Source organism: Drosophila ficusphila, unplaced genomic scaffold (assembly GCF_018152265.1).
Source record: "Drosophila ficusphila isolate 14025-0441.05 unplaced genomic scaffold, ASM1815226v1 contig_127, whole genome shotgun sequence".
NCBI lineage: Eukaryota > Metazoa > Arthropoda > Insecta > Diptera > Drosophilidae > Drosophila > Drosophila ficusphila.
Genome location: NW_025064016.1, coordinates 1,808,517 through 1,832,102, shown reverse-complemented (window position 1 = coordinate 1,832,102; position 23,586 = coordinate 1,808,517). Strand labels below are relative to the sequence as shown.

The 23,586-nt window shown below is 40.5% G+C and overlaps 1 protein-coding gene across 3 annotated transcripts in view; it reads right to left on the bottom strand.

Moving 5' to 3' along the window:
• LOC108096073 (transcription factor hamlet) overlaps positions 1-20,330 on the bottom strand; it is a 32,071-nt gene extending 11,741 nt beyond the window's left edge. The window contains exons 1-4 of one of the 3 annotated variants that reach the window (XM_017197434.2): positions 19,588-20,330; positions 6,664-7,193; positions 2,908-3,042; positions 2,587-2,812 (exon numbers count right to left, since the gene is read on the bottom strand). In XM_017197434.2, coding sequence (XP_017052923.2) covers positions 2,587-2,812; positions 2,908-3,042; positions 6,664-7,193; positions 19,588-19,648 — 952 coding nt within the window. In that variant the 5' untranslated portion in view covers positions 19,649-20,330. Of the gene's footprint in view, positions 1-2,586; positions 2,813-2,907; positions 3,043-6,663; positions 7,194-9,272; positions 9,712-15,035; positions 15,155-19,587 lie in introns of those variants that run through there. The other 2 variants (XM_043209428.1, XM_043209427.1) reach the window with 2 other exon arrangements.
• Positions 20,331-23,586: the final 3,256 nt, after the last annotated feature.

Below are 23,586 nucleotides of genomic sequence, written 5' to 3'. Positions count from 1 at the left end.
GGCACTCCTAATGATGCCCAAATTGACACACGATGATCATTTAGCCGAAGACGCGACACGAGCCTTCTATTCAACTTGGTTTTCCCTCTTTCCCTCTTTTGATTTTTTTCGACTTTGTTGTTGTTTTTGTTGTTTTCAGCTCATTAATCATCCATCAGCTTTGCCGGCGACAAAGTGTCAATCGTATCTGTATCTCGGTTTAGTTAGGATCTCGTTTATGAGCTTGGTCTATGTGGCGTGTGTTCTTTCTGCCAGTCGCCAGTTGGCCAACCGAATGTGTATCTAAATGTGCTTCGTGTATAGTTTGTTCCATTGTTTGATTGGTCGATTGAAGAGTTGCCGCGATTTAAGCCGAAAGCCATCTCAAAACTGTCTTGATTTCGTTTATATTTTTGTTGTTTTTTTTTTCTTTTTGGGAATGGTTTCGTTTTTGTTTTTGGGGACAAGGGTGGAGTCAAGGTGAAGGGGGTTTGCTTCGGGTTGACAACTTTGTGGGTTGGTTCTGTTTTTAAGTGATTGAAGGCATGTTTAAACAAAATAGTTGTCTTCATTAAAGTTGGAACACAAGTGTAATAACATCAATAACATTTTCAACAATTTAAGGCTTGGTAATTTAAGATTAGAAAATATTAAAAAAGGTATATCTATTATACCTATCTATTATAATATTTTAAGGTTAGCAAATATCAAGAAAGGTATATCTACCTTTATGTATTACTTTGCTTTTTTACGTTCTTTAACTTTTAAATAATTATTTTATGAATTAAAAAAAATGTTTTCGCTTGTGTTTATTGAATTCTTTGTTTTGTGTTTTTAACTTTCCCATGCTAAATATTGCACCCCTTGACATTTGCATTTTCCTAACTGAAAATTCTGTAAAAATTCCCAGCTCAAGTCAGCTCATTAAATATTCCTGGACAAAAGTAACGGTCGAAAGTTGGAACTCCCTCTCCTGGAAATTCAGCGATCTTTTGCCACCGTTTCAACCACACTTTCGATCGCTCCTTGTCACCTTTTCGCCGTTTTCCTTTCCGGGTTTTCGGGTCTGCGATCGTGTTGCCACCCCCCGTGCTGCACTGGTGGCATTCGTGGCCATATCCTTGAGGCCAGGACATCTGGGCCTTGTCTTCTGCCAGAAACTAAAAACGAAAGACTAAATTTCCCTGCTCAGCAGCGCGTGAACTGCGAGAAAAGTTGACCGAAAGTACGTTAAAAACGATATGCTAAAAAGTCAAGTCACAGGTGTCCTGTTTTTTTTTTCTGTCTGGGAAAGCGGGTTGATTTTCAAGCTTGGAAAACGGAAACTTTTTGACAGCTTGGCTTTAATTGAATAATTCAGAAATAAATGCAAGTCCATTGTAAGGCAACTATGATCCTGCAGATAAGCATATGGAATTAACCATTATATATTCAAATTTTAATCCGAATCGCTAGCGAAAACATTTCTCGTGGAGATTTTAATTTGTGATAATCAGAGAAGAGAGTGTGAAACGCCAAATGAGCTGTCCATAAATCCCACATGTTTATAATCAAACACGCCCCGACTTCCCATTTTATTTTTCTGGGGTCCTGGGATTCAAGGGATGCAGGATTAGGCTTAAATTGAGCGTGTGCCATTTTGACTGTCAGCAACATACACCGAGTACACCGAATACACCATATATATCGCTGACACAATCTCGGGCCCTTTGTTTGCTGATGGATCTCTAATGAAATTATCAAACATTTTAATAACAAATGAAAACATGTGCGGTCGCCGCAATATTGCATGGGCGCATGCGCAGCGCACAAATTGATCGCATTTAAGGGAGGCAAACCCGAAAAGGGTGCTAATATATCAAAAATACGAATAGGGATGTTGTGTGTGGACCCTCATAAGCTGTTCCCTATTCCCTGCTCCCTGTTCTCCGATCCCGAGATTTTATCTCGAAGGTCCGTCGCTCGTGCCAGGAACTCTGTCACGGGCATTGAGCCACCGGATTTCGGATTTCAGATCTCGGATTCTGTATCCCCTGTATTCTGACCTGACCCACAGTGGTTGCGTTGGGCGTTAATTGCCCGGCACCACAGCTGCACTTATTAGCCACACCAGCATGGACACAGCACACACACATAATATTATTATATTCTCTTTCAATGTCAAATCATGATGAAATTGTACAATTTTTTGTCAGGGGTCCTGGTAACTAATCAATGGAATGGGTTGTAATATCTTGATTAGTGTGTTTTGGGTCTCTTTTTATTGTATTGCGTATAAATTCCTACTAAAACTTTTAAGAAAAAAAGGAAACATCAAACAAAACAAATTCTATAAAAACCTTTCCTTGATTTTTAAATAAAAAATAAAATTCCTTTTAGTCATGATATTTTTTTTCTTTGAGATTATGATTTTATGATGATAAAACCTCTATTAAATATATCAAGTTGTATTGACTGGTAATTCTTAGATTTAAAAAATACCTTTTTTAATGGTTAGAAAACAGAACTATAAGCTTTTCTTAACAGTTTATTAATTCAGAAAATTTAGTTTATATTTCTGCTGTTTGTTTAATAATTTTTTTAAGGAAATTAATCTTTAAAACTCACCATTATCCCGATCGCTGCGACCATCGCTGGGCAGGGAGCTCCCCCCGCCCCCGCTGTTCGCTCCCGACGAGGATGCTGCGGCTACTGCTGCAGCGGCTGCTGCGGCGGCTGAGAAGACCTCGCTGCCGTTGATGAAACTCTTGTTCAGCTGAACAGGACTCTTGGGTCGGCCGTCGACCACCATTTCGCTGCCAGCATTCACATAACGATTCGTCTCGTACCACAGCTATTAAAAAAAGGGAAAATAATTGTAAAAAATAGTTGAAAATCGAGTGGCACGTGCCAAGGGGTTTCGGTGAGGGGTGGGGCGTATATACTCACATAACCGCCATCAATGTAACTCTCTAAATTAGCCTCGCCAATAATGCTCTCGTCCTGAACGGTTCGAATTTTTTTCAACCATGCGGACACATCGGATGTGGGCTCTAGCCATCCGGTATAATGTCCAGCATTGGCCTGCAAATATAACATAAGGGTAAATAATTTTTAATTATTTTTTTTAAAGTCTTTTCTCCTACTTTTCAATGCTTTTAATTAATGTTGTTTCAAATTATAAAGATGACTGCTGGCGCCATCTGTTGGCTCACCCCTTATAAGTGTGCTATATTTACACGATTGTCTTTGCTAAGCCAAGACACCAACCCACAAAAGTGTTATAATTGCAGGCACTGGGCTGCCACTTCGTCGATTTCTTAGCTCTAGTAATTAATTTGTAAGTAAAACAATTATTTGAGGTACGAAAGCACCGGAGTGGCATCCCTGCGTGCCAAATAACGCGCCCATTACCTAATTTAAATTTATTGCAAACTCTTTTTTTAGGTGAAATAAATGTAATTCTTTTAAAATCCCTAAAAAAGACAAGAAAATAATTTAAAAATTGTAATGTTTTTATTAAGAGTCAAGGCGCAAGGGAAAAAAAGTGACTCATTAAACCATTATCCATTATAAGAACACATTATATCTCAGCCAATTAATAACGCCCTTTAAGCACTCTAATAAAAAGCAAGCCAGCAAGACGCCGCCCACAAGTCTGCCCACCACATCAAGGTCACTGGCAGAAAGGGGAAACTGCAGCAACAGTGCGAAAAAAAACTCAAGAAGAAATACAACCGAGAACTAAACAAAAACCGCCGACAGTTTTTGTATACAAAATAAAAGCAGCCGGCGCCGCAGCTGAAATACGCATAATTTACACAAATCGTTAACGGCGGCTGCCACATTCGATTTTTTTTTTTTGGATTTGTAGTTGCGGCTGGAAATGGGGAAAACTGCCTTAGACTCTGCGACGCCGAAAGCTGGAGGCAACCACAAATTAAAATCGAAAAACCAACAAAAAAGCGAAAAAAAACAACGAGCTGAAATGAAATAAAATCAAAACTCAAGCGCTGCGGTTGACTGAATGACTTTGCGTATGCGCAACGTTGAAGTCGCCGACGTCAGGCTCTTGTCTATGAAGTCATTTGGAAAAACGGCATTTTACAGTTTTGCGATTAAGTGGTGTGTGTGTGTGCGTACGTACGTGTGTGTGTTCGCTGAGTGGGAGAGTCTGGAGAGCGCGCGCGAGAGAGAGGGAGAAAGGGAGGGAGAAAGGGAGAGAGAGTGAGAGCCATGTGTGCACGCTCCAAAAATTAAGTTAACAACGCCTCAAGTGGCTTCTTCTGCCCCGCGGCATTTGCAGAGCGCAAAATAAAATAAATACAAAATTATACGCGCTCATAAGTGAAATAAACTTTGCGTTTTCAGGACGAGGGAGGAGTTTTCCCGTTTCTCGAGTGCCCCCCTGCCAAACAAGTAGGTTGCAGTCTGTGTGTTTTGATACCGAGGGAGTCCGCCAAAGTTATAGTTGCAAAATGCATAATTGGAAGGGCTTAGATTTTCGAAACCCATGGGGGGAAATCGCAATTACAATAATTAGAGGAAGGAGGAGATACTCCAATGCACATAAATAGTGACAATTAATTAAAATTGGTACTTTGTAAAATCATAATTTTCTACAGAATCTTTAAAATAATGCTAAACATAGGTATCGCTGTTTAAAAATAGTTAACATTGTGGGTAATTTACTTTTTTACTTTTTTTTTGAAACACCTTACATAAATCTTATCTTTTCAAAAAAATATCAAAAAAACATTGGTGATAAGCTACTGTTTTTAGTTCACTTTAAGTTCCCACATGGTTTCATGTTTACGGCAAGGCAAAAGATCCCAAGATATAGAGTCGTTGGAATCTTTTTAGAAGACCTCTTCTCCGATTTTTCCTGGTTATTCAAGACGGAAAGGGAAACTGCAATCCGATGCAGCCACTAAAAAATGATAAGATCACCGGTAAATACAGGGATCCATGGCCAGCGATCAGAGTTTGGAATGGCAGTTTGCCAAACAGTTCCAGTTGCCGTGTTTTGTCCGTCGATAATCCCCGGACAGACATCACACATCACACATGTCCTCGCCTATTCATAACTTTATTAAAAAGGAGGCCACAACTCACAGCTCGCAGTGGAAAAACACGAAACAGTCAATGGGCAGGGAAAATATTTACGCGCCAGAGATAATCTCAAAGTGTTGGGTTCGCCGGCAGAACTGGCTTCGAATTGCCAGATCAGATCCTGCCGAAGGATCAGCCGGAGGAACGGTGGCAGATAGGGACAGATAGGGCCAATGTATCTGTCAAAACGGAAATGTGAACGATAAAAGTGCGCTTGATTTGAGGATCATCCAGGAATAAAGGGCCAAAGCAGTAGCAAACTAGAAAAAAGGATCCGAGCTCTGTTATTTTTGCAATTTTCGCTCGAGTGGCAGAAACAATATTTTTGTGGCAAATACCTGAGCTGTGTGTGTGTGTGTGTGTAGGTAAAAGGGATCTAGATCTTCTTGTGCGAATTGTCAACAGGACGAGGCGCGATAATTTGATTGGATTGTCTGTGCAGCCGAAAAGTGGAAAGTGGAGGGAGGTAGGGAAGTAGGAAAAAAGGGAGGGAGAAGGTAGGAAAAGTGTCATTTGACTGACTGACTGACTGACAACCGATCGAAGGGTTTGCCTCTGGATCCTCGCCACCCTAATTGGAATCATCAGCCGGCCTCGACTTAAGCCTCATTTGGGGTGCACTTTGTGGATTTTCGTCCTGGTTTCCCGGCCTTCCACTCCGGCGAAGGTAAATTAGCTCTGGCCAGGGATTAGGCCCATTTGACTGACAATCGATACCCTCGAGGTAGAGCTCTAATCAAATCTTTTTCCAATCGTTTGATTTTCCCTGCGAAAACCACCCAAAAAAAAGAAAACTAAAATTGGGATGACTCAATTCGGTTGCAATTTTCGCACATCAAAATTGGTACGGCTCTGATGGGATTAAATTTCCGGCGACCAGCGGAAAAAAATGCGGAAATTCGATATTTGCCAAAATGCACACACATGCGAAAGGCTTAAGGATCTAACTATTGCGAAACCATTTCCAGCGCTGATTGTTTGGGAAAACATTTTTGGTGGAAACTAACGACATTTTTGGGTGGAAATGGGAGAGTTCTGCCTGAAATTTGCCATTTAATTCCATACAGATATTCAAAGGATTAAATGGGAAGGGGATTAGAAGCGTAGTGGTTTTATTATTATTATTTGGCATCATTTTTAAACTGCAATTTTGAAGATTAAATATAGAAGAGATTAAAGTATATTTTTAGAATTATTCTCTGTACCAAATTGTGCAACGACTTTTTGTGGTAATTGGATATTAATGAAATGAATAAATATTAATGATATTAATGAAATGAATGTGAACTTTTGGGTATTTCTAGACAACTTTCGTGAGCAGTTTGAAAATACTGAACTTTGATTCATAACTTGTTGTTATGTATACAATCAAAATAATTATAAATAGAAAGAAATTTGAAAATTGTTTTTAATATTTGAGCAAATTAAACAACATTAGATGTTTCTAAATGATTCTAAGTTGTTCTGTACTTTTAGTACCTATATATTATTTTAATCTGGAATTAATTGCAGATTGACTCTTAATGTTTTTAATTTGCTCTGTACTTTTTGTATATGTTATTTTAATCTGGATTTTATTACAGATTGACTCACCTTCCAGGCCAGTTCCTTGTCGTTGGGCTGGTGGGTGAGCTTCATGGGGAAGGGGCCGTAGTGGGTGCCCCGTTGGAGCGGCGTCTTCGCGTAGACGCCGCCGCTATCACGGATGTCCAGATCACAGACGAGATCGCGCCGGCGCACCCACTGGTGCAGGATGTGCTCCTTGAAGAAGTGGTCCATGCCGTCGGCCCCGGAGGATTCCACGGCGAGTGGCAACGTGGGCGGCGGTGGTTGTTGGCCCTGCTCCTGATGATGCTGCTGCTGGAGGGGATCGGAGGAGAGATGATGCAGTAGCTCCGGATCCGGGAGATCCCTGTGATCCCTGTGATCCCTTCTCGTCGGCGATCCTTCCTCGCAATCCGGCAGTGACAAACGATGGCGGGTGGCGGCGGCAAAGGAATCCTCGAGCGGTTCGGTCAGCGGATTGAACCCTTGACTCCGGCCACTCAGATCCAAATGATGGTGGTGATGGTGGTGGTGGCGCACAACACTCGCACTCGGATCGAAGTCTTCGCCACTGGAGCCTGTCGAGAATCGAATCGAAATCGAAGGAGAAACAGAAACAGAAATAGATACCGATTAGAAATGACTTTTCCGACCGCTGGAAGGCACTCGAGAGGCACTAATCCTAATCAGTTGTTATTGGCTGTCAACTCACTACCAAATTCGAACAAAAATAGATAAAGTGCGATGACAATCGGTTGAACGGTTCCCGTTAAAGCAGTTAAAGGTATCTCTCTCACTTTCTGGGTGATTTTGCAATGCGCTGACATTTTGGACCGCCTATCACTCACCCACTCCACCAAATGTGGCTACTATCTACTATCTTTCCGGCAAGACAAGTGTCTTTTTGGCCACTACCCTTCCATCGGATTGGGCATATCTGTTACCTCGCCGCCTCTGTTTCCGCTTTCCGATTTTCGCCGAGCAGGCTGTGCAAATAAAATCTGGATAAATATCGCCGGTATTCAAGTATTTCAACTATTTTGTTGACACAATAATTCCGACATAAATTACTTTGATTTGTATTCACTTTCAAGTGATGTGACTCGACTGGCGTCTGCCGATATAAAACAGATAGGATATAAAACTTGACTGGTTATAAAACCATAACATTGACAGTTGGCACAGAGGTAACTTGGTTTGTTAATTAGTTAATAGAGTAGTAATTATTATGCAGTGCATTCCCTAGTTTCCACTACGAATATAACCTCTTTTCAAATACAGATAATCGGTGGGTTTGAAACATAAGTATACACGCACAAATTACCAGACGATTATTGGTATTTGCCCAACTACTAGTTGTTGTTTGCTGTTCGGTTTCTTGTCTTGTCCATCCGCCTTGTTCGAACACTTGAAACTAAATCGTAATTTGAGCTGTTAGACAAAATATGACAGCGCTTCCACAGATAACGAACGGAATGGTAACAGTAACAGTAACATTACCCCTGGCCCGATAAGTATCGGCCATATAAATATAGACCGCAAAGCAGGCAGACAAACAATGGTCAAACAAATATTGCGTTTAGAGTTCTCGAACTCGAACTCGAACCCGAGCAACCTGCTGCATTTCGCACATCCTGCGGCACACTCTGTTTGCCCAACATCCTTGCACTTCTACGATCACCTCAAAACCCGACGGCTTCACACCATTTAGCGAAATCTTTTTGAAGTAGGCCACTTCAAAGACCGCCCTCGAAAACCTCGAAACCAAAACACTCATCCCGCGTTTATCCTCGGCTCTATTTGACAACCCGATTGTTAATCACTTGCCAGTAGTTTTTTTCTTAGTTTTTCGCTTTTACTCAAGCGCAAGTGTTTTCCATTGTTAGTTGCAGGGACCTTCGGCTAATTTGTTTTTTAGGTAATCACATTTGGGACTGGCCTGCTGATAAAACTGGCCATAAATGGGCTGATTGCCGGCGTGTGGGGGGCTTGATAAGTGGGGATCGATTTTAATGGGTTTACTTAGGGCTTACTTCGGCTTTAGTTGGGCCATTAAAAGTTGGCGACACCTTTTGCGGAGGCAACTAGATTAAAAGATGTTTTTGGCTACTTTGGGAGACAGAGTTCTTGATAGAATTGCTTTGACTAATTTTGAGTGCACTTGGGTTTCGTGAAACTCATTATGAATGACTGCTTTCTAACTTGGTTTTTATCACCAAGTTTTTTTTTACTTAACATGTAAGGTTGTATTTACAGATAAAATTATATTTTAAGTAAGTTTTTCTATTTATTGGCTTTCACCTAAGAAATTTTATGTTCAAAGATAGTGTTATATATATCGTGAAAGGTTTTGAAAGAGATTTATAATAAATAGAACCAAAATTTCCCATTCGATCTGCGGAGATTTTTGTGATTTTTATTTGTTTCAGGCACTTAATGTTTTGACTCTTTTTTCACATTTCTTAGTCCACAGTCGATTAACCAATGAATAGTTCTGTTCAAATTGATTCACTTGACTTCTGTGTAAGTTAGTCCCATTGTAAGCTATTTTCGAGGCAACTGATTCAGTTCAGGGAACTGGGATTCCTTGTAAGTTGCGGCGCGAGATACCGATCCATTTGTTGTTATTTTGTTTATATTCACGGCGTGGAACCAACCTGATATGACAAAGCGATCGAACAGCATGATTCCGCTTTCAAACGTTACTTGTAATTATCACAATAAACAGATCGAATGTAAATATTTTCATAACACGCGACGCCACATTTTCTTGGCCAACACTGCGTATGCTTGATGTTTGCTGTTTTTCTTTTTTCGACCGATTCTACCGATTTAAGCGGACACTTTTGATGTGATTTTGGGTGTCGTCTCTATCTGCCGGTTGTCTTCGCAAGACTGCTGCCAGCCAGCAAAAGAAGCGGCGATAGCGCGCAAAAAAAAAGAAGCAGTGGAAAATATGTATGAAGAACACAATTGTTTGGCAGCGACGTCAACGTCAACGGCGGCTGAGACTGCGACGGCGGCAGCGGCGGTGGCAGCGAAGTAGCGGTTGTGATTTTCCGATTCCGATTGCCAGCACGCTCAGCAACGAACTGAATTGTCTGGAGGCGATGAGGATTCTCGGATGGCCGGGATTCTCGGCTGTTGAATGGGAATTTCTGTGTGTCGGGCGGCTGGTTGGTTGCCCATTCGCCATGGTGGTTGTTTCCGCTCCTCTCTCTCCCATCTCATCCCATGAGAAAAACAACAACAACAACACTAACAACAAAATCCCATACTCATCTCCCCAAAAGATCGCCCGATGTCCTTTCTATCTTCCCAGACCAAAAACGTTCTGGGGGATGAAACCGGAGAGCAAAATAAACCGAAGAGAAAGAGAGCATGCAGCAGCCTCCTGTATCTGCATCAGTATCTTTGTATGTGTGTGTATAGGTGTAGTCTCTCTCTCAGGGACTTTGCCTCTCTTTCGCGGCGAGAAGACTTCTCGCTCTCGCCCCTTGAAATCTGTGTCAGTTCGCAGTCATTATTATTATCTGAAAGTTGGTGATTCTGATTCGAATCCTCAGTGCCAGTGGCCACAGTAAAAGGATAACAGAGGGAGATGGCCGAACGGAGGACAGAGGGAGATAGAACCAGAGTGGAAGGGAGAGAGAGAGCCAAAGAGAGATGGTCTTATTTACCCCTCGATTTTTCCTATCAGAATGCGGCTATGTATCTTTGAGATACACAGACAGCCAGCTCGAGTTGAGGGAGGAGTCAGGATAATAGGGCGGGCACATCTTCGCATTCATTATGCACTCGACTATATATAGCTCGCTCTATATATATATATCTGTATACAGAAATGGAGATACTCATACAGATACAGATGCAGATGCAGATACAGATAGAGAACCAGATACAGATACAGATACAGATGCTGTTTTGCTCTCTTTTTCTGGCTGCCGTTGGTTTCTCTGTCTCTGTTGCGCTCTTGTGTTTGTTTGTTTGCGGTTGGCCCAGACAGCACCCACAGTCCCCCCACCTCTACGGCATCCCCCCCACCAGATTTTCCGCCACCTCCCACCTGCATTTTCCACCCCCCTCTTGTGCAGACAAAGTGGCAAGTTGCGGTTGCCATATCCTTAGCATCCATTTCGGTTGGGGTTTCGGGGGAGGGGGATTTTCGGGGGTTTGGGGATTGCGGGTTTCGTTTGCGATTTTCCCAACCCCCCTTCTACATCCCCGTGAATTTTCCCCCTAAATCAACCTGCGTCTGTTCCAAAGCGTGCGCAATAAGCACACATTAAGCTAATGGCTGTGTGTGGGTGTAGACTGTTCCCTTTCTGCAACAGTGTGTGTGTGTGTTTATGGCTTCCTGCCAACTGAATGTATAGGTGTGTGTGTATGTGTGTGTTTTGGCCGGACAGAGAAAACTCACGGCTATAATTGAAAGCGACGACGACTTTTAGCCTGCGGCTGAAAAGGCAAAGTGTGCCGGGCTGATTTCCTCGCCTTCCCCCCAATTTTCCCCTCGGTTTTCCTTCTGGTTGCTCTTTTTTTCGCTCCCCCCTGTTCAAACAACAACAATCCTGGGTTTCGTTGCCTTTTCCGGGGAGTTGGGGGTGACAAGTACATGGGCTTTTTGGTCTTTTGTTTGCAACTTAATTTTGTATCTGTCGTTCAACTTTTTTCGTGTTTCGCTGGGTAAGCCGGAATTTTGTTGGATTTTGGCTTTGTCTAAGTGGGTGGTAAATTATGGTGATGAGGGGGATTAGATGACTGGCTATTAAGTGGAGCTTTTGAGGGAAACTTAGTAGACTAGTTATTAAAGTCCTTTCTCTATTCATTATCATGAAAGAGGTAATGCATGTAATCACTTGTTCTGCTTAAATTTGCGTCAGTAAAGATATTCACTTAGTTTTAGATATAACAAGGTTTCTTGAATAATAAAAAGAAATGTAAAGAAAAACTTTTTAAATATAGAATCTTTTAAAAGTAATGCCAACTTTAAATTCTTTCTGTGTGGTTAATTGGATAAAGAAAATTATAAAATAAATTATGGAATTATCAAGTGCAAGTATTTATCTTCTCACTTTATTCCCAGCACGCGTCAGAATCATGTCACATTATCACATTATTATATGCGTACTTTATAAAGAACTTTATTTATAAATAATATAAACATTTCATATTACGGCATTTTTATACCCTTGCAGAGCAAAGGGTATTATAATTTTGGCCAGAAGTTTGCAACGCAGTGAAGGAGACACCTCAGACCCCATAAAGTATATATATTCTTGATAAGCATCACGATCTGAGTCGAAATACGTCTGTACGTCTGTCCGTCTGTCCGTCTGTCCGTCTGTCCGTCTGTCTGTCTGTCCGTCTGTCCTCCTGTCCGTTTCTGCCTAAACTAGTCTCTCAGTTTTAAAGCTATCTTGCTGAAACTGAGATGTGTAGTTATTGCACGCAGTATATAAGTCGGAACGAGCCGGATCGGCCGACTATATCGGATAGCTCCCATACAAGAGGTCAAAAAAAAAAGGATAAAAAATTATTACGCCGTTGTTTTTGATCAGATCGACTTGAATTCTTCAAGATGGCGTTTTCTAACGGTTATTAAATTTCGGATTAAATTTTATCAAAATCGAATAACCCTATCATATAGCTGCCATAGGAAAGATCAAAAAATATATATAGAAATAATGGCAAAATAATCATAACGTTGTTGTTTTTTATTCCACGAGCATGATTTTTACAACATCCACTTTATGAACTACCCTTGAACCGAGAAAAAAATTTCATTAAAATCGGACGACTATATCATATAGCTGCCATATGAACAATAGTCGAAAATATGGAAAACTAATAGAAAAGTCGTCATAGCTTCGATGTTGTCAGCCTTTATGTATTTTGTTCGATATGTTTGATGACTGCAAGGGTATATAAGCTTCGGCTTGCCGAAGCTAGCTTCCTTTCTTGTTATATTATCGCTTGCAAAAATTTTTCTTTCTTTTATTAAATGCTCTAAAAAACTTGATAAATTCGTTATAACAATATTGTTCAGTCGAATTCTGACTGTTTCCTGTTCTAGCGAAACATAATCCGAGATCGCTGAGATATGATTTTTTTTTCAAACTGTTACCAAGTGTCACTCCATTGGGATTGGGTCGTAAATTCCTTCACTTGTTATTTATTTGCATGAACACTTGAGGGAAAAGGTTCTTGGGCTTTGAATTTCGCAGCGAAGAGGTGCTAAAAAGGGCGCCCATAAAGTACACAAATTGCTATCTGTATCTCGGCGTGTTCGTGTATCTGTATCTGTATCTGTTTGCGTTTGTCAAACAGCAGCACTCAATTAGGACCTCACAACATACGGGTGAAATATTGGTGGAATGTGATCGCAGGGGAAAAAAATACAGGGGCGCCTAAGGGTTGAAAGGGTCTGACTTTCAGACTCTGACTCCACTGCTAATAGCGTTAAATTAAAACAACATAATCACCCCTTCCACGCCGCTGTCACATAATTTAACACACGCGAGAACCCGAAAGATACAAAAAGAAAGGATGTATCTCTATTTGCATTTCGCTCTGGTTGCGTTTGCTATTGCTTTTGTCGGCGGCTTGTTTCGCATATGATAGCCCATAATTCATTAGCCAACACGCCTCGGAAAAAGTCAATAATTTTTCAGGGAGAGGCGGAGCCCAATAAATTCATAACCATGAATAATCAGTTCAGATCAGACAATCCACTGTCAGTCGGTAAAAGGTGATAAAATTTCAATTAAAGGATTGCAGTTCATTGTGGCGGAAGAGAAAAAATTTTATTTATGGTTAATGCATCGTTTTGCTTTCGGATTGAATAAATAAGATCAAGGCTAAAAATTTATATATCTCAACCAAACAACATATTTCCGCCGAAAAAATTTTTATAAACTTTTTTAGAAGCAAACATGATAAAATGCGAGAGACATTAAAACTGAAACAATCTTTACAAAGCCTAACAAAAATCGTTCATAAAAAAACTTGAACATTTAAAAATTATCATTTTAGGTTCTGTTTTTCCTCATTGTGGCGGATAATAAACCCCCTTGAAACCCAGCTGAAATTTGAATGTTAACGCGCCAAAAATGAAGCTGAATATGCTTTTGAGATCGACTGAATGTCCCGAGGCTGGGATACTTCCTTTCTGGCGAAAAAGGACTCCATGTGAGTTCCATTCAGAGTCAGTGACTCCGGTTTGTCTCTGTGGAAGTTCTGTCGGCTGTAATTAACTCAGCTGGATGGCTGATCTTTGACTCTGACTGTCTGCGCCAAAGGACAAAGGACAAAGGACTTGCCCCGGCTTTTGTGACTGGCTTTTACAAGCTGCGGAGTGCAGGGAAATAAAGTTCTTGAGGGAATCAAAAGTCGTCTCGGTCCACATATCGCTGCCATTGTTCGAATCTCGAGTGGCGGACCGAATGTGTAGGAATGCCCTTCTTTTGGCACAACACAGCCCATGAGTGCTCCTGACATGCATGTGCCACTTGAACAGTCGCGGTCAGATAAATAAGTAGTTTGAGTGCTTAAATAAGGGAATTAATTTGAGGAGGAATCATATTTTAATATTATTTTAAATTTTATTTTAAACTTGCCAATGCTGATTAAAGATTTACTGCAGTTTAAATTTAAATACCTAATAAAACTAAACCATGTTTACTTTTAAATAAATTAAGGGTAACCATTTTTTGTATCTCTTCTTAACTAGCATATAAAATACATATTTTACATTTTTTTATTAATTCTTTTTTAATATTCAGTATAGAAATCTCTGTTATTATTTTACCCTCAGCTGTTAAAATTTGTATATCAGCCGCTGCTGATCTTGTAAACCTGGCAACTTCTGTTCTGTGTGTGTGTGTGTCTCATTGACAGGACTCACTGCGATTGCCGTTCCTTTGCGGATTCCGATTGCGATTCGGATTCTGATTGCTATTGCAAGGACCGCTGTTCCATTGTTCAGGCTTCGAGCGGAAGTCGCTCTTCTCTGCCGAAAAGGAGCCCAAAGAAAAAGTGAAGCAGGGCAAGTTCTCAAGTCAAAAAACAAAATAAGAATCCCGCGAGACAGACGACCGGGGTCAGGACTATAATTATGGCAAGGTCAAACCGTTAGAGATCGGGGGATCGCGGGAGGAGGCGTGAACGGATCGGGAGATCGTAACTTAATACGAGCCAAAGCTGCAAACTCAAACTCATCCTTGCAGCACGCGTCCTCGAAAATCGAGTTTACTATGAGTGCAATTTGCAATGTGCAACGGAAACGCTTCCTGTCTTGGCACACTTTCCACCAGGGAACACATCTGCCAGGATCCTCGATCCTGCAGGGTGGTTTCCTCAAGGATCAGACACGCTGTTGACCTCAAAGGATGCACAATTAATTGAAAAATGTCACTCACATGTAACCCTTCTTTTTTCGGTGGTTTTCTTCGTTATTTGCTCGGTTTTTACTTGGGTTTTTAATTGTTTTATTTTTGCACTGCACTCTTTAATTGGCGTGAGAATATCACTATCATAACTGGGTTAGTTTTTATTTGGGATTCTGCAGTTTCTTTTCATTTATCAGGCGAACTCGAGGGCTGGCAGTTTCCATTTTGACGACGCTTCGCAATCTCGATCGCCGCGGGACCAGCCTTTAATTTTCACTAACTTTGCCCGAAGCTGGCCGCCTCACAATTGATCGCTTTTCTCGGCGGTTGGCGCTTGGTAAACAAATCCCAAGAACGCCGAAGAGAATCGGAAAAGAGCGCGAGAGAGGCTGGTGACAACCCGTTAAAAATAGAATGAATTACGACGGGAGACCACCAAAAACCAAAAGGAACTAAACTTTTGATAAGTGTGTTTTATAAACTTCGTGTTTTGTGGATCGTGTGCGATCGTAAGTCCCACAAATCGGGCTGTGAAATATATAACTCACGCTCGTGTATTTTATATTTGTACTATGCACCCCGCGACTGATATCTGGAGTCTACTTACTTACTATCTATTCTTTAACTTGAACACAATTTGTAGAGCATGGAGAAGCGAACTAGAATCGGCACTGCTAGAAAAATGGGAGCGGAAAGGCGCTAGTTACTCATAGTAACTACCTCGGATATATGAATGAATGAATTATCAGAAATCGAAACGATAGGCCCTATCTTTATAACTGTCTATCAAAGCCATTGTAAACTTAATTACTAGTTAACAATAATGGCATAAATATGATCTAAGCCTTATTGAACTTTGGCTATAAATAATAAAGTGAAAGGTTACCTTAAAAAGGAAATTACCCAATCGAACGATATCCTGAAAAGATAATACAAGGTATCTTAATAACTAGTTGGGACCATTTAAATTTTCTTTTCATTATGATTATAAATACTTACGAGTTCCCCTTTCTCAAGAACCAACACATATTTGTTCTATACAAAATCACCACCTCCCGCATATCGGAACTATCTTCTGTGGTCAGTAGAAGTGTTTCGTTTCAAAACATAAACAAAGTTGTGGGAGAAGGTCCGCGCTCATAAACAATAGACTAGTGACAAGACACTGACAGTTACGCCGATAAAGGCAAGCCCACTCATATACCACATAGTGCCCACATACCCGATGGAAACGGGGTGTTGGTACACCCATAAATACCCCACTCGCTTTTCCGTTTAATTCGTCATCTAAATAGACGATCTCTAGCCACGGACCAGTGTAAATTTATCTGCAACAGAAGCCTTGACGTAACCTCGTAAACAAAAGACAGTGCGACTGAGTCTTTCAGATAAACTGGGTAATTGGAAAAAATCCCTCTGCGAAGGGAATTCAAAATAAAAGAAGGTGTAGAGACATTTGTAATTCACACGGAAGAATATAGATAGTCATGGCAAATGCCAATTGATAAGTTGGTAATTTAGTTTATGGTATCCTGCACTCAAAACTGGTTGTAGCTTAAAAAAATTTAAAGGGAATTTTTCCTATAAATAATAAAAAAATAATATAATTAACGTCAATATTATTTATTTATGTGATATCTATATATATATTTCATATATGCCTTTCATTGCAAATTGTAAGAAATATATGTTATATCCATTGTTAGTTAAATAATTTTAGAAAATGATCCGAGGGGAACACCGATCCCCTCTCCACCATTAAGAACTTAACTACGCCTCATTTCAAAGCCCCTTGTCATCGGCCATATAACGTATACGCAGGGTCTGCCCATGGCTATCATCGACCGCTTCTATCTAGACAACAAGGTTGGCTGGCTGGCGTGCAATCGAGTCGACAAGAAAACACTTTTGCTTTCGGACAGTAAAACGTCGAACTTGCTTGAGTCCGAAAACAAAACCAAAACCGAAACCGAATCGAAACGAATCGAATTGAATCGAATCGTAGGGAATTGAAACGAGCAAATAAATGTCAAAAGTGTGTATTCGGTAATAAATTGTCGAAATTGGAAGAATAATTCGGGTGTTGTAAATCCATAAAAATATCAGGTGCGATGCATGCGCCCGTATGCCCCACCCCCCAAATTCCCTGGCCCGCTCTCGATGATATTTCTCCTTCTTCTGCGATGAAGCAACGCAATCCAAAAAGAACAAATTGTGGAAGGGGCGAAGGAGAAGCGAGAACGCCCAAGTGCACAATAAAAGTGTAGGGAGACGTGCGCTCTGATAGATGATATCATCAGGAAATACACACATAGATTCTCTCTTTTTTTGTGGGGCGATTTCCCTGTGTGCTTAACCCATATTTTCCACTAGGCAGGAGGGAAAGTTTTAGATTAAACTTAAAACAAGGTTGGCAAATTGATACCAGATAGATAATATGTTAATAACAGATAGATAATAAAAATATTTAGAATATTTCAATATATTTCGAAGTTTTCAAAATGGAATAAAATGAAAAGGTTAAACATAAGAAAGATACGATTTATATTATAATATAACAAATGATATTATATTTTTTTTTGAGAGGACTGTAATTAAATTTTATTTAAAATTATTCAATATTTGTTAGGAGTGCGCAATATCTTGATACAATCACCGATTCAAAGTGGGTTAATCCACGCACTCCAAACAGGGAGACATTGGCAGCTCACTCGGGGAAAAGATGAGAACAAAAGTCAAGTAGCGCTGGGGGTAACTTCATAAATTACTGCTTTATAGAGTATCCAATAGCAGTGGCCATAAAGCGAGTCGAACTGATAACCCAGTGCACAAACACCAGCCGTTAGCATAATCTTGATCCCAATGCTTATCTGGCGTTTATCTCTGGCTCCGGAAAAGAACTTTCGGTGGGTGGAAACTTTGTCTACTGCGAATTCTATCTGGCACCGGCGATCTGACCAAGTTAACGCCCAAAATTTAAAACTCGAATGTCCAATTCGAGTCTCCTCCCATTATCTTCCAGCGAGCTGTAAATTCACCGAGCGCGACACTTTTATTTTGATGTATTTATGACGCCTTAATGTGTTGAGAAAGAACCACGGTGCGAGTGATTGGTGTTTGAGTCTTCCAGTCACTATCAGGCGACACCGAATGTTATGTTTTATGATCCTATATATAGCCGTTTCTTGCCTAATTGAATGATATGATAGCAGGTTTTAGAAAATATTTTAATAGCTCTTAATACAATCGATTCACAGGCCATAAAAGTGCTGATACTCGACGCCGATAAAGATTTTACCATCGGCCAGAGTCGATTCCAACTGACTGAGTAGCCGATCGTGATGGAAACGGTGATGGTTGATGGTTGATGATGGTTGGTTAGTGTCGATGATGATGGTCGCGATAATGATATGATGATGGTCACGATTGCCAGGAACTTTTGGCTATCGCTCATAGATTAGCATTATTTCTTTTTTTTCTGGGGGTTTTTGCCAAGTAGTTTTCGGGGAGACTCGTGTCAGATAGTGATTTCAAGGGGCAAACCGGTTTTTGGAGGGTAGGTTAATAATTTAACATGTCTACTGTTCAATAAAGGTTAGTAGGGCATTACTTAGAACATTTAGAACATAATAATTATATGGAAAATAGTATTATGTACATTGAAGAAATATATTCTGTTTCTTCTGACTGTCTGAAAGCCTAAGTTGATAAAACTCTTGCTATTAGTTTACATAATTATGAGCTCGAATCACAAACGTTTTGTCCCCTTTGGAATTAAATCTTTAATGAGCGTTGCTTGAATCATATTCACTTTGAACTATTATGATATAGAAAATTACAGTAGGAAATCCGGCCATCATTAAACGACAAATGTTTTCTCTTAGAGTCATCAATATGGGAGGTTTTATATAATACGTATATAGGCGATAAACCTAATAATGTTCAAATAAGGCAGGGCAAGAAAATCTTTTGATTGGATCCGAGTTTCTTCAGCACACCAATGAAGGGTTTTTTTTTTTGGAGTAAACTTTTTGAAGTAAACAAATTCGGAGAATAAATTAAATAATCCGATTTGGCTTCGGAAACCCCGCTTTCTTTATGATTGTGTCCCTGGGGATCGTTCTTTAATGCAATTCTTCCTTCGCGACAGTCGGCCAGAGATTATATTAAAGTATGGCCCCCCAGGGGGCTATGATATATATATTTTTGAGTGTTAAAAGGCATGATATATCAGCAAAAGCGAAACATTTTTTATACTTTTTCTTGTTCAGAAGTAACAAATCATAACTGCAAAAATGAATTCTGAAGTTTGTGTGTCTTATCACAAATAAACAGCCAAAGCCATACATTTGTGGTTATGGATAAACAATTAAAAAAGGCTAAATGGGTCCCCGTGGCTCAATTATTAGAAACCATTTCAGATTTTAAATTACTTCTCGTGTACAAGTAATTATTCCTAAGCGACACTTGTTTCATTTTAATAAAATAAATGGTTGTGGAATTTCAAAAATGGATAAGAACTGAACTGAGTAAAATCTAAGATTGTTTTTCATAATTCATAGAGGGATTTCCCCTAACTTACCCTGATTAAGTTTCCTAGCAATCGCTTTCGATCGCATGATAATCTCCAGTAGTGACGTCATTAAACTAGACTTTTTGAATATCCATGGCCAAAAACTCAAAAACTCGAAGACTCGGAGGAAATTCTTTTAACAAAACAGACGCACATGGGCCACTGACATTGACATACTCCGCTATGCTTTCTCTCCCTCCTTTTTTTTCTCCGTCTCACTCACTCTTTCACGGCCCTCTGTTTTTAGAGGCAAGTTAAGCCAAGAAGTCGAAACAATTAGAAATCACTTTTGCAAATCAAGAACACAAGTTTTTCCGGGGTGGACAACCGACACAACTGCATTCGCATTTGCATTTGCATACAACTCCGATGTGGTTGGGGTGCTGTTTATAAATTGTGTTTAAGCCAGCAAGAATCTTGCCAATGTCTGCCTTTTTTGTTTGTCATCTATTTTCTTTTCTGTTTGTTTTTTTCCTTTTTTTTGTTTGTTGCACACGCGTCTTGAAAAGTCGACTGGGGTTGTGGGAAAATATTGAGAAAAACCCCTTAAGAAGACCGTCGGAAAAAAGATGTTGTTATTGTTTGGCTCGAGTTGTTGTTGTTGTTGTGGAAAAGCAGTTTAAGGCACACACAGTTGGCAAATGCGAAATGCAAAATGCGAATTCGGAACTGGAGCTGGAACCGGTGGAACCTGGAGAGCAAAAACCACCTGAACACACCTGCCCCACAAAGCTCCTCGCAAGCGACTGACGATGGAACTCGAGGCGGAAAACAGAAAACGGAGAACAGAAACGGGAAAACTGAAAACGGAAAAATGAACTGAGAGGAGCAGAGAACGTCGACTATTTCGTCTATGCGCTATAGTTTCTTTTTCATTTCAGCTTTTCCACTCCCCCAGCTTTTCCCCCCCTTTGCTGTTTTCCATACCAAAAAAATTAAGGAAGTGGAAGGAGGGGGGAAGGGGAAAAAGGAAAACCCGCCAAGGCAAGGAAAAAAGGAGACTGACTACCGCGGTGGCAATTATGAAGGAACGGGTGGAGCTCCCGAAACTCAGCCGCACCACCAGCCAACCCAGCCAACCACACAGGCACGTGCTTCGCGTGGTGGTGGTAGTGGTGAATTCGGTTAACTCGCAGGTGATTTCAGGTGTTTCCACATCTTGCGGGTGTGTGTGTGTGTGTGTGAGCGGGCAGCCAAAGGACACTAACGACGGGGCACGAAAAACGCAACGTAATTCATGCAAATGAAGTCACGCAAGATTCCCCGCTCCACCCAAAAAGAGAGACAAGGCTCCCCAGGCTTCTGGCGCCCGGGGAAAAAAGGAAACCTCGACTTTTACCATTGCCCATCCAATGGGCTTTCACCTGGCGAAAGGGGAGTGGAGGTCGGGTGGAACCCTCATTGGCCGTAAGTTGGCAATCGTTTCAGGGAATCATAAAGGCGATGATTACCAGGGAAGATATTTCATATGGATGTGACACTTGCAAAAGTTGTGGTTTATGGCTTAAAGAAAAAGTTGTAATACCACAACTTTAAATATGAGTTGTGATAAAATCATATAATATATATAATTAAATATTTATTAGATAAAAAAAACACAAACAAAAAAAACAATGTTCCTTTAAAGAAACATTCTTTACAAAAAATAAATTAATACAACTACTTTATTTCTGTTATTATAAAAGTGTTATTTTCATTACTTAGGATACCAAAGTACAGCTTAAGCTACCCATTTCCCATTTTCCTGTAAAGGTAAGCGAAAAGACGTCGCCTAACCTTGTTATCTTGGCCATCTATCTATATGGCTGTTATTAAAGCCCAACAGGCCATGCACATGCCAAGTAAGTTTCAGGCCTAAGTCCTTTACAGGACCCCCTTTTTAGCTGGCTTGGGACCCCTCTTCGATCCCCCTCCGTTCCCCCTGAAAATCCCCCTTTTGACCCCGCTTATCACACACTGCGGAAATTTATGCAACACCCACTCTATTAACCCTCTTGAAATTCAAAGGACCAAAGGACCACCCTCTGACCAATGGGCAGGCAAAAGGCAAACGACTAAGCGAGGAGGGGAAAGGGGGTGGCTTCTGTCACCGAGGGGGTGGTGATGGGGGGTTGGGGTTGTGGGCCCGTTGGCTTAGATTTGTCGCCTGCTCAGTCCGCGTGTCAGTCGTTTGTCATATAGGAGCGACAATGTCGGACGTCTGACGTCGTCGTCTGGAACTCTTTTCAAGTACATGCAATCAATATTTCGCTTGCATTAATTATTCATGCTAGAAAAGAGCCACCCCCTAACTTTTCCGCTCCTCCCCTCCCCCCACTTTCCCATCCCCCTTTTACCGGCGCCCCTGACCAGTCTGGATAATAATATTTCTTTGGCTTTAGCTGCGTTCCAATTCCAGCGCATTGCTGGCATTTTTTCTTTATTACCAAGCCAGAGGCGAACAGGCCCAAAACGAAAGAGAAGGCGCTACACGCGATGAAAGAGAGGGAAGATGAAGGGGGTAGGGGTATAGAAGGCAGATCGGGTGGGCGGCAGAGCTATAATAAAAGTAAGTCAGCCGAGGGAAAAACATTTGTTTTTGTTCCATCTCGTAAAATAAATGCGAAGATTTCGCTGCAACGGCCAAATCTGTTAACGCTTGTTGCTGCCGTTCAGTTTGGGTCAGCTTTATGGAACGTATAATTGGCCCAAACGAATCTCGGCATCCAAATGCGCTGCGCCTTATTAATAATTGCAATTTTCATAGCTGTTTATCTAACTCTTTGTACGTCATTTGGGGCGCCAAATGTTTGCCTTTTTCCTCGGGAAAGGGAAAAACGAGGGGAAAACCAAGGGGTGTTTCTTGGTCCATTGTTCTATTTTTACACTGCACTTGATCTTGCCAAACAAATATAAATTTACATAGTACATGCACACTGGAGGGCAGAACTTTGTTGCGATTTTAGCCAATTATTCCAAGGTCGCCCACTTGTGTGGGAAATGCCACAAAAAAAAGGGGCGAGAGGATGTGCTGAAAGTACACAATGTCTATAAAAGGGCATGGCGAAAAGAAATTAAATCATGCTCCGGAAAGTCTATATCAACAGACACGATGCATTGCCTAACAAAAAGGGGAAGCCCACTGGAAGATAACTCGCAGTTCCCATGTGCTATAAAATGTGTTCTATATCCATTTGACGTAGTATGTTTTTTATCACAAAGTAAATTGCTGTAGGTTTTAATTTTCTATAGTATTTCAGTTTGTGCATTGTTTACAAAGAGTGACGCATATCAATTATCATTTAGTTACGATTTTTAACACGTAGTAAAAAAATTGAACAATGAAATTTTATTTTTCCTATTATTCTATTTTATGCAAAGACTATCTTAAAACATATGAATACAAATTCTAATAAAAAGAAAACGTATATAAAAAGAATAACGTAAGAAAATTAAATTCTATTTTCTTTAAAAATATATGCGAGTATATTTAAATATATATTAGTTTTATTAATTAAGATAAATCTGATAATAGTTACTTGAAGGCAATCCTTCTTTTTATTACAAACCCCAAATTGACCCCAATTGTAGGACTTCACGCTTTCTCATTAACAGCAAAATCCAAAATTACGGTTACATTAAGAGCCAAAGGCAAAAGTATCTAGGAAAGCCATTTCATTATCCCAATGGCGAGTTTCTCATTAATTTCTCCGCTGCCCGGAGAAAGGGGCAAGGAAAGTAGAGAGTGGCGAGTGGCCAGAGCAAAATGAAATAATTTCAGCGCGCTTTTAATTATCAGGAAATTACAAACACACATCGGTTGCATATATACATACATGTATTGAGAGGAGCATTTATTTTGTATATAGTTGGAGATGCAGTTTTCAGTATGAGGTAATCGTGCAATGGGGTTTTCCGCCCACCCACTCGCATATAGACAAACACGCACACACACACACACACACAATCTGTGGCTCCCACACACGCGCACGAATACAGCAAAACGAAGGCTTCTGACTGGCGGGCATT